The 15386-nt window shown below is 51.9% G+C and overlaps 1 protein-coding gene across 3 annotated transcripts in view; it reads left to right on the plus strand.

Annotated features, from left to right (window-relative positions):
• SDK1 (sidekick cell adhesion molecule 1) overlaps positions 1-15386 on the plus strand; it is a 978776-nt gene that overhangs the window by 875483 nt on the left and 87907 nt on the right. For all 3 annotated transcript variants that reach the window (XM_032259651.1, XM_032259652.1, XM_032259653.1), the window contains 2 exons: positions 2727-2830; positions 6013-6083. In XM_032259651.1, the coding sequence (XP_032115542.1) occupies positions 2727-2830; positions 6013-6083 (175 nt within the window). The remainder of the gene's footprint in view (positions 1-2726; positions 2831-6012; positions 6084-15386) is intronic.

A 15386-nucleotide genomic window follows, 5' to 3' on the forward strand; every position in this document is an offset into this window, starting at 1 on the left:
ATCCTCGTGGATGTCCTATAAAGACAGACAGACAGTCGTCAAGGAAATGTCACCCATTGTGATGCAGAAGATGAAGGGAAGGAACAAGGTGCAGGGGACAGCAGGCAGGGCCATCTAAGCAGATATTTACGGATCCATAGGAACAGCTGATCCTTGGCGAGCTTGCACCACATGCCTGACTGCTGAGTGCTTCACCTGAGTTTAAGCCTCACTTCAGTTTCACGATGCTTGTGCTATTATCAGCCCAGATAAGGAAACTGAGGCAAAGTATGCTGTCCAAGGTTAACTGGGAGGTAGAAGCCAGGGGGTTTGACTTCATGGTCCATGTTCCTAATGCTCACTCTGCTGCCTCCTGGTATAGGAGGAGAAGGAGCCAGTGAGGCCACAGTAGGCGGTGCAGGTGGACGAGGCTGGGAGGCCACAGGAGGCCACATAACATGTGGTTATCACCCAGACAAGACAAAATAACCTCTAGGATGTAGGAGCAGAGGGGAAATTGTTTGTTTTAACTTAGCAAAGGCTGTCTCCCAGAAGCCTGGAGCAAAGGTCATTTTTATGTCTGGACTTCAGAAGCATCTCCATTAAAGCTGGGACCAAGGCCAGCTGCCTCCTGTGGCTGTTTTTCCTGTTGTGGATGCTAAGTGCAGAGGGGCTGAGACATGCCTGCAGTCAGGGACTGGGAAGTAGCAAGACCAGACCAGGTTCTGGAGAGCTGCAGCAGAAAGGCATGCCTTGAGGTGTGAGCTGGTAGAGAAACACTGTAATCTGGTCTTAAGCAGGACAGTGACATGAAAGCAGCAATAGAATCTGATCATGATTTCCAAAAATGGGTTTCAGTTTTCTAAAAAGCAGAATCCTTCCCTTAAACCAAATATGACCCAGGCCAAATGCATAAACCCAATGAGCATAGAGATGCTGCTAGCTGATGCGGGCCGTGTGGGGCTCAGGACTTCAGAGGGCTTCGGAGTCCTGAGGGTCCACAGGGCTCCTTTTGAAAGCCACTGGTTTATAGATTCCATTGGGAGGGAGGATGGAAGATTGGTTTTCAGGTGATGAGGGCTTCAGCTTAGAGTGATCGTTGAGGAGATTTTAGATGTGGGGTATAGGGTTTGAGAGTCCTGAAGCACCCCAAGTTTCCTGGAAACTGAGAGGAGCCCTCATCTGATGCAGAGCCACTGCCCGCCAGGGAGAATAAGACAGCAGCTCTCTCACTTGCTCATTCTGAAGTCACATGAGGGGCATCTGAGAGAAGCCAGCCAGCCAGTGACTGAGCATGCACGAGCTGTAGGTTGGGTCCATGACCGACTGGGGCTTGACCAAGAACCGAGCGCCATGTGCACAGAAGAGTGTGGCTGAAGGCTTAGTCTCAAGAATGGCATGGGGCTTGGCATGGGAGACCCATTACATGTAGAATGGCTAGATGGAGGGAGGGAGGGAAGGAAGGGAAGGATGGAGGGAAGGGAGGGAGGGAGGGAGGAAGGGGAGGGGAGGGGAGAAGGAAGGAAGAGAACAGAAAAGGAAGGAGGGAAGGAAGGAAAGAGGGAAGGGAGGAAAAAGAGAAAGAAGAAAGGGAAGGGAGGAGCAAAGAAAGGAAGGAGGGAAGGAGAAAGGGAAGAAAGGTGGAAGGGAGAGGAGGAAGGAGGGAAGGAAGAAGAAAGGAAGGAAAGAGGGAAGGAAGGGGAGGGAGGAATGAAGAAAGGAAGAGAGAAGGAGGGAAGGGAGGAAGGGAAGAAAGGAAGGAAGGAAAGTGGGAAGGGAGGCAGAAGGGAGAGAAGGAAGGAAGGAGGGGAGAGAGGGAGGGAAGAAGAAAGGACAGAAGGAAGGTGGGTAGGCAGATGGAAGTGGGCCTGAAGTGGTAACACCAAAAGGCACCTCAGGGAAGCCTTGGTGCTGTTGACATCTTCGAAGGTCTGGGGGGAATTTTTCACTTGGATGGTTGCCAGGGATGTGGTCTTATGTAAAGTTACATGTGAATGTTGCCATTTACTAGTCCTCCAGCAGTGGGCCTCAGTTTTATCATCCTCAAAATGGGAATAATGATGCCTCCTTTCACAGAGCTCACACGGATTGAAAGAGGTTGTGCTTGCCATGCGCCTGGCACCATGTCAGCCCCAGTGAACAGCAGGGATATGGGGCTGGTGGGTCTTTGCCTGCAGCCAGACAGGTGGTGGACCTTGGAGAGGCCTTCAAGGCTGGGTCTGGCCAGTAAAGATCTCCAGGAGGACAGAGCATGAGAATCAGATGGGAACTCACTTTACACTCCAGATCAGCACAAGGGCCCCAGAAGTCAGCTCTTGCTGAGAAATTCCCGACACTCCTTGGGGAGCAGTGATGTGCTGACTGGAGTGCCAGGGTAGCTCCAGTGAGGGGTTGGCAGTGCCTCCCCAAGGAGCCCTGAGCAGAGTCTCCCCCCGACCAGGATGCCCTGCACTCACTGCCCTCTGTACAGCTCCTTTCCCCTTGAGGATTACGGTGGCCCAGGCGTTCAAGGGCTTCTCCCAGGACAGATTCAGGGTCTCCTTGAAGCCCCTGTTCACTGCACCTGGGAAGTGACTGGGTCTGAGTAAAGAACAGCCTCCCCGCTAACCTGTCTCAGACTTGCACAGAAGCCTAGAGTCTCAGGGCAGGGGAGGGATTTGCCCCTCTTCCCAAGGCTTCACCAGGGGCCCCTGAGGGCAGGGCAGGGTGGCAGGGCCCCAGCAGTCACGGTCTCTTCCACATTGCAGGCTGAGGCCCTTCACCTCCTATAAGCTGCGCCTGAAAGCCACCAATGACATTGGGGACAGCGACTTCAGTTCGGAGACAGAGGCGGTGACCACGCTACAGGATGGTGAGCAACCCAGGGCACAGACCACATTCCTGGCCACTGCCAGTGGACCCTAGGACACTGAAGCCCCACTTTCATCTTGAGCCAGGAAGGGGTCACCAGGGAGTGGTGGCAAGCAGTAGAATTCCATTAGTGACAGGCAGCTTGGAGGGTTTCCGCACAGCCTGTGATCGTAAATCAAGGCTTCGAGGGCTTCCAAATGGAATGGAAGCTTCTTTGATTGGCTTCCAAAGCCCCTACTATCCATTAGCATCCCAGAAATTGAATAATTGATAGGGTCATTAAAAATAAATGTCAGCGAGTAGCTGGGTTTTAAGAGATTTTCCGTTTTTCTAATTCACAAGCCACTCCTTGGCAACAGTGCAGGTAAGTGATAGGAAGTGAGGTCTCCTCCGAGCTCCAGGTGGCCTTTTCACCCGCTCCATCCTACCTCTGTGGCACTGGGCCTGAAGATGGATTGTCCTTCTGTGTGGCCCAGGCCTGTGGTGAGCCCAGGAGGCAGCTCTATCACCCACATCCAGCAGTGATCACAGGACGGGTAGAATGGAAAAGAATAGATGGTGGGTAATAGCTCAGCTCCCAGGCTGGAAACCAAGCACTTAGTTCACCCAGCAGTGCTTCATCATCATTCCCTCAGCCTACCCCCAAAGCACTGTCTTTACCATTTAACGCTCCAGTGGAAGAATTTTCCAATACACCAGTTTCCAACTGGCTCACTCTGTGACCTCACATCTTCAGTTCTGCTCTCTTGATGACCTGGAAGTGTGGCTTCTCCCACACAGACCTCCTTGGACCTCAGGGACCAGCAAAGGAGTTGAGCAAACCATTCCCAGCTTCCCAACAACTCACAGAGGCTGTTTTGCTGCAAACTCTGCACTCCCAGCAGACCAGAACCTGCAAGGGGCTCCAACAGGCCCCAGCTGCGCTCCCAGGAAAAGCACGCCTGGCCCTAGAGAAACACTGGCTGGCTTTTACGGCTACTGCCTCTTACCCAACTCTTTGCTGAGCCTGAATCCTGGGAGTTTGTTGGAGCCTTAGGGGAAGCCAGTGAGGAAGAGAGGAGCCTCCCGCTCTGGGTATATGGGGTGGTCCAGGGCCTTAGTGAATGGGCCCTGGGGAGCTGGGATCAGCCCCAGGAGCTCACTGTCCAAGAGTCCCACATCCTTGAAATGTTGAGGAAAAAACAATAAAAATACAAATTAAAGAAATGCAATGTAACAACTCTGTATTTGTTTGGAGAATATGATGACATTGTACAATTTATAGGTTACTCAAGAGAGCTCCTACAGTTATAACAATGTTACAAATGCATAGCATTGTACAAATGTATAACAATGTATAACATTTATTACAAATGTATAACATTGTTATATAACAATGTTACAAATTATAACATTATAGGAGGTCTTATGAGTAACCTAGAAAGGATTTAAAGTATTCAGGAGGATGGGTGCAGGTTACGTGCAAATTCTGCACCACCTTATGGTAGCAAACCTGGAGGCCAAGGCTACTTGGAACTAGAAAAGCCTTTCCAGTTAATCTGCTTAAAGTGGGGACCAATTTCACACTAAACCACAAGGGAAAGGCTTTGCAGGAACTAAATTACAAAACAAAAACTATATAAATGCATTCATGTTAACCTTACCCTTAACACAATTGAGGTAATGTTTGCAACTAAGCACTAAATCTTAGAATCAAGAACAAAAACCCACACTAGCTGATATTATTGTGGTAACCTCTCTGACAGATTGTGTGAGAGCGAAGTGCAGCTGCCTCCCATGACCTCCAGGGCACCATCCAAAAGGACCATTTATGAAAAAAAAGGACCATTTATGAAAAAAATATTCAAGAGGCCTTTCTTATCCTTTGATATTCAAATCAGACTTTGATACGCCTATCTTGTCATTGCCCTGCCTGGGATGTGCAGTTTCTCTTTGCAATGGATTTGCATTGTATTTGTGTTGTATTGTCTTACACTATCTAGAGACTGACAGTCACAGACTCTCTCCAGGGGGTGGGGAACCCTTGACAAGATAGGGAGAGTCCTCTGAGTATGTGGGCGGTTTACTGATGAACAGTTTCTTTTTACAGTGATTTCTATTTCTCTGCACAACCTCACAACTCGAGGACATTGAGAACTCCCTATAATGATACTGCTGTGTCTCCAGGGCTATCAGGAAACTGGCTAGAGGGCCCATCATTAAGCTGTAACCACATGAGGTTGAGGGGAACTGGAGGGAGACCCGTCCCTAAAGCAGAATGGGGAGGGTGGAGGTGTGACTGATGCCGGCACTGCCAGGCCCAGAAAAGAATCACAGAATAGGTGATTCTCTGTGCTGAGTGGAGAAGTGTCTGCCAGATGCACAAGTGGACCTATGGGAAGAACATCCTTATTCAGTTCAAGTAAATATGGACTGGACGCAGAATGTGTGTCAGGCTTCTGCTGGGCCTCAGGGATCTTACAACTGGGGAGGCATAAGATTTCAGTTCAATATGCCCAGATAGGACCACATAGATTTGGAGGGAGTAGAGGAGACAGGAAAGAAGGGCACGGAAGACCTCCTGGATGTGGCAGATAACAAGAAATTTAGTTTGGCCAGAGTGCAGGGCATGGCCATGGACAGAGGTCAAACCAACCTTGTCCCTCCAGAGAGCAGAGCAGATCCGTGGCAGATCCCCTTCACTCTGCTGTCCCAGCCATTTGCAGCCTCACCAGAAATTGACCCCCTTTCCTGACAGCCCTTTAGCGTTTCAAACCAAGTGACCTGGCATGATCATGTGTGCTATTCAGGAAAAGTAGTTCTCACCTAGGTATTTAAAAAAAAAAAAAAAAAGATATGTTTCCCCCATTCCCAGAAGATCCAAACCCTGCAGGGAGGGTCTCCAGCCAGACTGCTCCATGATGCCCTCACTGGAGAGGTGCCTCTAGGAACATCCACCATGGGGAGAGCCCAGTCTGGGTCTGTTTCTCAGGGCCATTGTTAAGGTTCAGTCCCTCCTATCCCAGGCACAGGCTTTGAAGGAGAAGCTCTGGGAATCCCTGAGGAAGGGCAGGAGAAGGGGACCCCTGGAGAAGGAAGGAGGCAGGGCTCATCAGCTTCCCATGCTCCCTGGGGGTGGCCCTGGGAAGGGCGGCGGAACATAACCATCACCCTGATACCTGCTTTCCCCTCCTGTGTTTTCAGTTCCAGGAGAGCCCCCGGGATCTGTTTCAGCCACGCCGCACACCACATCCTCTGTCCTGATACAGTGGCAGGTAAGAACGAGGGGAATCATGTGTTTTGTCAAATGTGTTCTCGTTTTCCTGCGCATTCAGCCACGATGGCTGGACACGAACTGCAAGCCCAGCCCCGAGCTAAGCGTTTGAGAGTAGAACCGAAGAGACACCCCCTCAGACTCACAAATGCAAGTGGGAAATGGTGTCAGTCATCAACTCGGTGTAGTTTCCAAAACATTAGAAGCAGGACTGTGATGCACATAGAGAATGAACTTGACACTCCTTATTCAGGAGGGACTGGCAGAATGGGGAGGTCAGTCTGAGAGCATTGGAGGAACTGAGTATGTCTGCATTTGACCAAGGACATTGGAGCAAGGCTTTTATGTATACACAAATTGGTTATCACCCTCCAGAGCAGCAGTAAAACTGCAGCCTCTGGAGTTAGCTTTACTAGAGAAGTCATCTGCAACCAGACAAAATATCTACTGGATTGTGCATATTTTCCCATAGTCTGGGTCTGTATTTATTATTATTATTATTTTGAGACAGAGCCTCATTCTGCTGCCAAGGCTGGAGTGCAGTGGCACAATCTTGGCTTACTGCAACCTCTGCCGCCCAGGCTCAAACAATTCTCCTGTCTCAGCATCCCAGGTAGCTAGGACTATAGGCACACACCACTATACCTGACTAATTTTTGTATTTTTAGTAAAAATAGTGTTTCACCATTTTGACCAGGCTGGTCTCTAACTCCTGATCTCAAGTGATCCACCTGCCTCAGCCTCCCAAAATGCTGGAATTACAGACAAGCCATCACGCCTGGCTAAGTCTGAGTCTTTAATCTCCAGCATGCAGTGAGTCAACCAAAGGCATATTCTTCCAGATAATCACAGAATCCTTGGTGGGGTCTGTTCAGCAATGCTCCAGTAAGGCATTGAAGGACACACTGCTGTCTCTTTCCCTTAGTTTCAATTTTGGGCAATGTTTACTAACAAGTGCACTGATGGCCAAAATTAGAGGGACAAAACTGCCTGAGGAAGGGCTGTAGGCCCCAGGGAGATCCCAGCTGAAGAGTGGAGTGGGGATCTGCATGGAAGACTCAGCCCAGAGCTCACGTGGCCTGGGTCTGGGTCAGGCAGATGTTGAGTTTCCTCGGGGCTGGAGGTTGGCCTGGCAGCAGACACAACAGACAGATGGGCAGGGGGCCAAGCATGAGGGAAGAGTCAAGGCTTCTGGTCCACAGGGAAGTTCCCGAGGCCACAGTGGGGGCTGCCTTGCTGAGGAGCTGGGAACACAGTGGGATTGGGCTGGCACAGGGCCAGGTCAACCTAGGAGTAGCTGCTGGGAGCTGGGATCAGGACGGCAGTCTGGTAGGCATGAGATTCTTCCTTGGAGCTCATGCTGTCCTCAAGGACAATGGCAGGGTCCCTGAGGCAGCAGGTGGGAACGACGGATCAGTCAGTCAGGAGAAAAGCAGGAGGGGAAAAATGGTCTGGGCACGACCTTGGAGAGCAAGGGGGTATCCTGGCCACATGCACTCCACTGGCATGGGGGAGGCAGCGGGGGGGGTATGTGGAAAGGAGAGGGCTGCGGGAAAAGGCAGGGATGCTGGGAAACCCAGCTGAGGCCACACGGGGATGTCCCAGACAGCATCTCCTAGGGCCCTGCAGCAGGGCGACTCCAAGGGGAGTGGCCCCACTCTATAGCACGGAGGACAACGGCCAGGGCCAGGCTAGGATAGGAGGTGCCAGAGATGCCTGCTGGGCCAGGAGAGAGACGTGCTGAGTGAGCAGCGTCAGCCACCTTCCTGGGCATGGGCTTGAGTTGTGTGGTGCTAGAGATGCTGGAGAGGAACCTGGTGAGAAGAGCCTGGCTGTGCTGTGGATGGGGCCGGCTGGAGGGATCTTGGGAGGGGCTCCGCTTCCCCCTCTTACTGTATGATCCTATGAAATATGATCATGTTTGAGGTATGAAAGTGGCAATTTATGTGATTCAACCCCATTTCACTTGCTACTACCACTTGTCTGAGGGATGGAGTGTGGGCATGTAACAAGCTAGGTTCTGTGAAGAGCACACAGTCTCCTTCATGTGTCCATGGAGGTGTGTGGGGCTGCTTCCTGGCCACCCTTCTCTTGCTAAGGGATCCAGCTTCTCAGGATACGATAGGAACCTTTCTAGGGGATGAAAGAATGTCCCAGTGTCTCCTGGTAGAACTGGAGGAGTACTACTGCGGCACTCAGCCCTGCTGAGTTTACCAGAGCTTAGGGGGCCAGAGTGGGAACCAAGAAAACAGCCTGGGCCCAACCCCTGCCCCTGGGAAATCACAGCTCCTGATCTGTCTGGGAGCCACTGGCAACGTGAGGAAGGACTTCCCACTATGTTTCCCAGGCTGGTCTTAAACTCCTGGATTCAAACAATCCTCCTGCCTTGGCCTCCCAAAGTGCTGGGAGTACAGGTATGAGCCACTGTGCCCACCCTATAAGTGGGTTTTGAGGCTGTTTTCTAGCAAAGAAAAAAATTCTAAGCAATTGATCACACCTTGAGGGAGGCTCTCAGTGGAGGATGGAGTCCAGTTTCTAACAGGCACCTTCCCAAAGGAGGGTTACAGCTGCCTGGGCAAAGGTGGGGAGGCATCCTGCCTCTTCAGAACACATCTTGGGGTTGTTTCCCTTCACTTGTGCCATGACCCACAAAGGACCAGCTCCTGCATGGGGTGCTGAGCTCTGGAGGGGACTGAGGCAGGCAGTAGAATGTGAAGAGCTTTCATTAAGCGCAGTGGGCTCTATAAGGCATTGCTGGAAAGACAGCAGAAGGAACAAAACTAACTCTGGCTAGAGCGGCACCTGAATATACTTTGCAGGACAGAGAGGACCTTTCGGTAAAAGGCTGAAGAAGCATGTGGCCCCTGGCACAGCCTGAGCAAAAGCTTCTGGGTGATGTCGCTGGTGTTTGATGCTGTGTCTCGCATGGGATGGTGTGTTGGGCCTCCTGTGCTCTCAGAACCATCAGGACTGAACTCCTTCCACTCTCTATGAAGCAGAAGGCACAGGATGGAAACTGAAAGCTCAGATGCCCAGGGGATCATGGTGGACAGATTAGGTTTGGATTTGGGCACCTGCTCTGCCGAACTCACGTGAGGCAGTGGCACATAGTTGAGCTTCCCTCAACCCAGCTCCCTGTCTCTAGAACTAGGAGAGTTAGACCCTGACCTGCTGCCCCTCCCTCTACTCCTCCCCATACCCCCTGCTCAGCAGAGGGATCTGGGCAGGAGATTCCACAGAGCCCAGCAACCGCAGGGGGCCCAGGGGACACCTTACAGGTAGCTGGAAGGAGGGAGGCTCCGCATGGACGTCCTGCCTTCTTCCACCTCCAGGCCTTCCCTCCACTCAGCCCGGTAGCCTCCAGGTTGCTCATCTTCGCAGCTCTTCCTGCTCTTCCCCGCCCCTGAGCATTGACTTCTTCTTGCCTCCCACATCTGGTGATAAAATCCAGGCAGACTCCTACCAGTTCATTTGCGTTTAAACAGGGGCTTTTGCTTTGGCACGCCTATAATCCCAGAACTTTGGGAGGCCAAGGCAAGTAAATCACGAGGTCAAGAGATGGAGACCATCCTGGCCAACATGGTGAAACCCTGTCTCTATTAAAAATTCAAAACCTAGCTGGGCATGGTGGTGCATCCCTGTACTCCCAGCTACTCAGGAGGCGGAGGCAGGAGAATCGCTTGAACCTGGGAGGCAGAGGTTGCAGTGAGCTGAGATTGCACCACTGCACTCCAGCCTGGCGACAGACAAAAAACAAACAAACAAACAAAAAAAAAACGGGGCTTTTGAAAAATGAAGAACCTCCAGCAGTCTGCTGGTGGAATTTCTGGTGTATGGCAGGCAGAGGGAAGCTGTTTTGAGGAAGGGCTCCCAGTTCCCTTCAAGCTTCCCTCCACACAGGCAGCCAAGCCAGCGTGCAGTGACACACAGATGAGGCCATCTTGAACTCCGGCTCTGACTGCGCATCTGCCATGGCTGAGGCCTGGCCCAGGTGCTGTGGGCATTTAAACATGAACACGGCCCGGACATGGCCTGCCCCCAGGTGTATGCAGAGTCAGAGACATGCGAAGGGCTGGGGACACCGGTCTGCAGTGCAAAGCGAACCTTTTGTTTCAAGTCATATAATACTCTGCAGACCATCTAGCCAGATTTCTGCCTGTCACAGGCACGGGGTTGAGCCTGGGAGCGTGAGCAGCCAGCCCAAGCTTATACTGCAAGGTGGCTGCAGGGCCAGGACCCGAATCTGGAGCCTGACCTTGACCTCATGGGTGCATTGTAGCTGCCCTAGTGATGCCTCCAAAGCACCTCCAGAGTTGGAGAGCCTCTCTCACAGATTACAGACAGGTTAATCCCAAAGTCCAGGAATAGAAACTGGTTGAACCCAGTTCAGAACCCCATGCAGGCAGGCCTGGGCATCTCTGTGAAGCCACTAGACCCTTTATAAGGCTCCCACTGGGAAGATGGCACTTGCTAACAGAGACCTATGCCAGCTGCTGCCTTTAAGGAAGCCACCCTCTGGGGTTACAGGCCACCTGTAACCCTTCCCCAGGCCTAGGAGACTCCTGCTGGTTGGGGATGCATTTTGACTCTTCAGGGATTTCTGGTGCAAACAGCATCAGTTAGCCTGTTGGCCAAACATGGCCCCAGCCCGGTGGCTGATGGACACTGTGCCTGTTGAGGGAGGGGGATTGGCCTCTTCTCCTTATACCTCTAAATTGTCCCATCTGCCTTGGCTAGAAATATCTGTGAGTCCAAGCTTAGTAACCTTCAGTCCCTTCCCCTCCATCTTCCAGCCCCAGAGACTGGGAAACAATACTTGGTCCCCAGGGAAAACAGTTTTATTTTCCAACCTCCTGACTTTCTGCTTAGTTGATAGTTTTGGTAAAATGAATCCAGTCCTCCCCATCCCACCCAAGCTTCCCTCCTCCCCCAAAAGTAAATTGCTTTCTCTGTAATCCTGTCTTGTCTGTGTGTCTGCAGAGCTGGCTGGAGGCCTCTGCAGCCTTCCTGCTGAGGTCTCAGTGCCTGAAGCTGCCACGGGTCTAATCTGGGGTGAGAGGGAGGCTTTGAAGGTGACCTCAGGGTGAGGTTGCTTGGCTGGTACTTACATTGCCCTGGCTACAAGCTTTTGATCTGTCTGTTTGCCTCTTCATCCTGCTGATTAAGTCAGTCTAGAGCGCAGAAGTGTAAGCTGAGGGCTCTCATCTTCACTGCCCAGACTCCAACCATTCCCACCATGCCACCACTGTGAGCAGCAAGGACAGGACTCCCAGCAGGACTGCCTGGGACCATCTGGGCGGACCAGGAGCCTTGGGCAAAAAGAGCAGGCTGTCTGTGCACAGCCGTGTGCTGGGTGAAAGCATTTATTGGGGAAGTGTTGCTGTGTCAGTGGCCCGGGAAAGAAAAGTCAGAAGCCCTCAGGGTCTTGGAAATCACTGCCATCTGTCATTCAGCAAAGGGCTCGTGTCTCTGCATTTTTGCAAGACTGGTTGTTACCAGGAGTAGCAGTAGCCCACAGGACCCACCAAACCCATCCATGGCTCCAGTGGATTGGAGGAAGCTCCGTTCTGGCCAGTCTCCTTCTGGGGAGCCCGCCCGAGTGGGGAATGACTCAGAACCTGGGCTAGTCCTGGCTCAGGCCCCAGGAACCATACCTGTAGCCTGGCTTCTGCTCCTAGACCCATGCAGACCTGCCCCTGTCCTTCATGCGCCTTACTCGCATCTTGTGGGGCTACACCAGGCACTGTGCCCACCTTGCAAAGGGCCAGCCCCTCTTCCCTCATCAAATGTTTCCTCCTCCTCCAAGGGTGGCTCAAAAGCCATTCCCTGCTGTTATCCTCCAGTTCTTCCCAGCAGTGAGCTCACCGTCTCTGAGGCTTCAGAGCCATCTTCCTCAATCACTCCCTGGCACCTGGTGCATGATAGCTCAGGAGCTCTCCTAGACACAATGAGATGGCAAGACATATCCCGAGGGGCAGAGTTCAGTGTTCGTACATGTTTCCCCCGTAAGATGCCCTGAGCTCTTGGTGAGGCAGTGTGAGGAGACAGGTACAGATTTTCAAGGAGCCAGAGCACCAGGCCTTCCTGTTGGCTCTGGGCACTACCCTCCCTCTCTGCGGGAGGGCCCAAGGGCACAGCGCTCTCCTGCCTCCCTTAGAGCTACGTCTGTGCAGTGGCCTGAGTCACACAGGACAGATGTCCTGTACTCTTTAGGGCTGACATAGTCAGCAAAATGACCTTGGACAGCAAACAGCCTCTCTCTGAAATCCAGATGGCCTGCAGAGAATCGCCTCTCTTCATTCTTACATACTGACTTTTCTAACTTTTGCATCCATTGTATTTCCTCTAAGAAAGAGGTTCAGTAAACCTTCTATCTCAGTGTGGCTAACAGTTGTGTTTGAAAAATGATGCCCTACAGAATGAGGGTTTTAATTTCAGTCTCAGCTGTGACCCACAAGATAACCAGGGCTAGAGTATGAAAGAGCAAACTGCAGGATTGCTTAAGCCCAGGAGCTTGAGACCAGCCTGGGCAATGTGGTGAGACCCCATCTCTACAGAAAATTTAAAAATTAGCTGGGTGTGGTGGTGCATGCCTGTAGTCCCAGCTACTTGGAAGTCTGAGGCAGGAGGATCACTTAAGCCCAGGAGGTCGAGGCTGCAGTGAGCTGTGATCGCACCACTCCACTCTAGCCTGGGCAACAGGGTAAGACCCTGTCTCAAAAAGATTGAAAAAAGAGCAGACTGCTCAGAGCCCCGCTGCGTGTGATGTGAGTTGATATGCGTGTGTGGGGGGGGTGTTACGCACACACAGGTTTTCCACCGCACCCCCACATCTCTGCTGTTGTTTTCATCACAACACTGTCTGGACTCAGTATGAAGTTGAATGCAACACTGAATGGCTCCCACTCCTACCACAAGGGACTAATTTTTAAAGAGTGGGAGTAAAACCACTGAAAACCTAAAAGCTGCTCTGGGCTGGGTGAGGTGGCTCACACCTGTAATACCAAAGTGCACTTTGGGAGACTGAGGCAGGGGGTTGGCGACGTCAGGAGATCAAGACCATCTGACTAACACAGTGAAACCGTGTCTCTACTAAAAATACAAAAAATTAGCCGGATGTGGTGGCAGTCACCTGTGGTCCTGCTACTCAGGAGGCTGAGGCAGGAGAATCGCTTGAACCCAGGAGATGGAGCTTGTAGTGAGCTGAGATTGCACCACTGCACCGCTGCACTCCAGCCTGGGCAACAGAGCAAGACTCCGTCTCAAAAAAAAAAAAAAAAAAAAAAAAAAAAGCTACTCTGAATGTGATTCTATAGACTCCACAGGGAGGAAACCAAAAACAAACCCCATCAGCACCCCCAGTTTTTAGGAAACCATATGACATGCCAAGCCCTGGGGGTGCAGACCAGGACTGGGGGCCCGGGATGGGTAAGCTGGAGAAGGACCCAATGAGAAGCCCAGGACACCTGTGAGTGACCGTTGTTGGCATCCCAAACACTCTTTTGTCATCAAAATTGTAGCAAAGAAAAAGAGCATTTAATGAAGTCAGCAGACACTGTAGCCTCTCCCGCCTGCTCTCCCATCCAGCCTCTGGACTGGGCCACCAATTCTCACTCCTTCCTTTTCTGCCAGCTCTCAGCTTCCTGAGCTCAGAGATCCCTGGTCAGGTTTGGGTTTGATTTTGTTTTCCTGGCAAGCTGAGCAGTGCTGGGAGCCCCTTGAACCAGTGAGGAAGGACTCCCTGCTGGAGAAAGTCATCAGTGGCCACAGGGAGTGGACAGATGGGGTGGCCACATGCCCCAGGGACCCTGCTATGCCCTGCTGATGGTCTGCCACTGCCTCAGGTACCCTGCACCCTGGAGAGACCCTCATGTGTGCTGGCCCACTTTCTGTATTGTTTCTCTAGCTCTATTACTAGAGGTGCTTTTAAAAGCATTTCCATCTGTAGGCTGTCCTGATGGAAGGCAAGCAGCACTGGGGATGGAGTGGGTATCCAGAGAAAACCTGGGATGCCCAGTTACATCTGAATTCCAGAACAAGAATTTTCAGGTTCAGATTTAGCTGGGTGTCTTGTATTTTTATAGCTTAAAAAAAAGCAAAAAACAAGAAACCTCACTTGACATTGAAGTCCCTGGGCTCTGGGTCGGTGGTTCTGGCTTGGTGTCCCAGCCGAGCATGCCCCAGCCTTGTGAAGGTGACCAGCCGGGGCCAGAGCAGAGGAGCTGGAGCAGGACCAGCACCAGGGTCCCCTCAGCTGTTAGTGATGGCCAGTGAAGGGTGAAGAGAGAAAAGGAAAAGCCAGCAGGATTATCCCTCCCAGATAATTGCCAACTCCACTGTCCATTTGAGAAGTTGGAGCCAAATGCCTGGCAGGGCTGTTTCCCCCTCTCTGGTCTGTGGTGGGCAGCAGGAGTCTTCGGAGCTGGGGCTGCAGCCCACGGGATGGATGTGTGACCCTTGTAACTTTCTGTAAAATTGAGAGGGCTGTGGGGCATTGACAAGCACACCGTGGCAGGGACACAAGGGACTCAGACGCATCCCTCCTGGACAACAGCTCTCTCAGCCCCTGGGTTTGCACATGGACCAGAAGTGGAGCTGTGTCCAGGCTGGAGTGGTGTCTAATGATGTGGGTTTGCAGGGCCCCTGGGACATGGATCGCAAAGACCCAGCAAGTCCACTTAGGTACTCCTGTTATGCTTTTCTGCATCCAACGAGGGGATTATATCCTATAGTGCTGTTCCTGAATTGGGAGCATTTCAGGGGAGTCAGAAAGTCCTGGAGAGGGACAGCTGTCAGCAGCCCTGCATGGCAGTGTCCTAGGGCTACCCGAGCTAACGTGGTAACAGGCCTCATTTTGGAAAACGTCCTGAGTCCGCTGGGTACACGCTGTGCCTCTGGTGCATGCGTGAGTGTCATGTGTTGCATGCATGAGTGCTGTTCCTCGTTGCTGCCACCGTGCAAGTGTCCCTCACTATCCTCACTATTCTCACAGAGAGCCTGGGGAGCAAAGCACACCACTTCCCTCCACATTTGGGTTTTGCATCACGAGTGGCAAGAGTCTAAAGAGAAAGTATTTATCTAAACATCCAAGCCCTTTTGGTGCCTGGTTTCGGATAGTGACAATTGGAGAGAGTTTGGATTGCAAGGCTGTTTTGTGTGACTGCAAAACAAGTTACCACGTTAGGTGGTTCAAAAGGGCAGAAAGTTACTCTCTCACAGCTCTGGAGGCCAAGAGTCCAAACTCAAGGTGTCAGCAGGGTCCTGCTCCTCCTAAAGGGTCCAGGGAGGATACTTCCTGCCTCTT

The sequence above is a fragment of the Sapajus apella genome, unplaced genomic scaffold (assembly GCF_009761245.1).
Source record: "Sapajus apella isolate SASKATOON/1434 unplaced genomic scaffold, GSC_monkey_1.0 scaffold110, whole genome shotgun sequence".
NCBI classification, from domain to species: domain Eukaryota; kingdom Metazoa; phylum Chordata; class Mammalia; order Primates; family Cebidae; genus Sapajus; species Sapajus apella.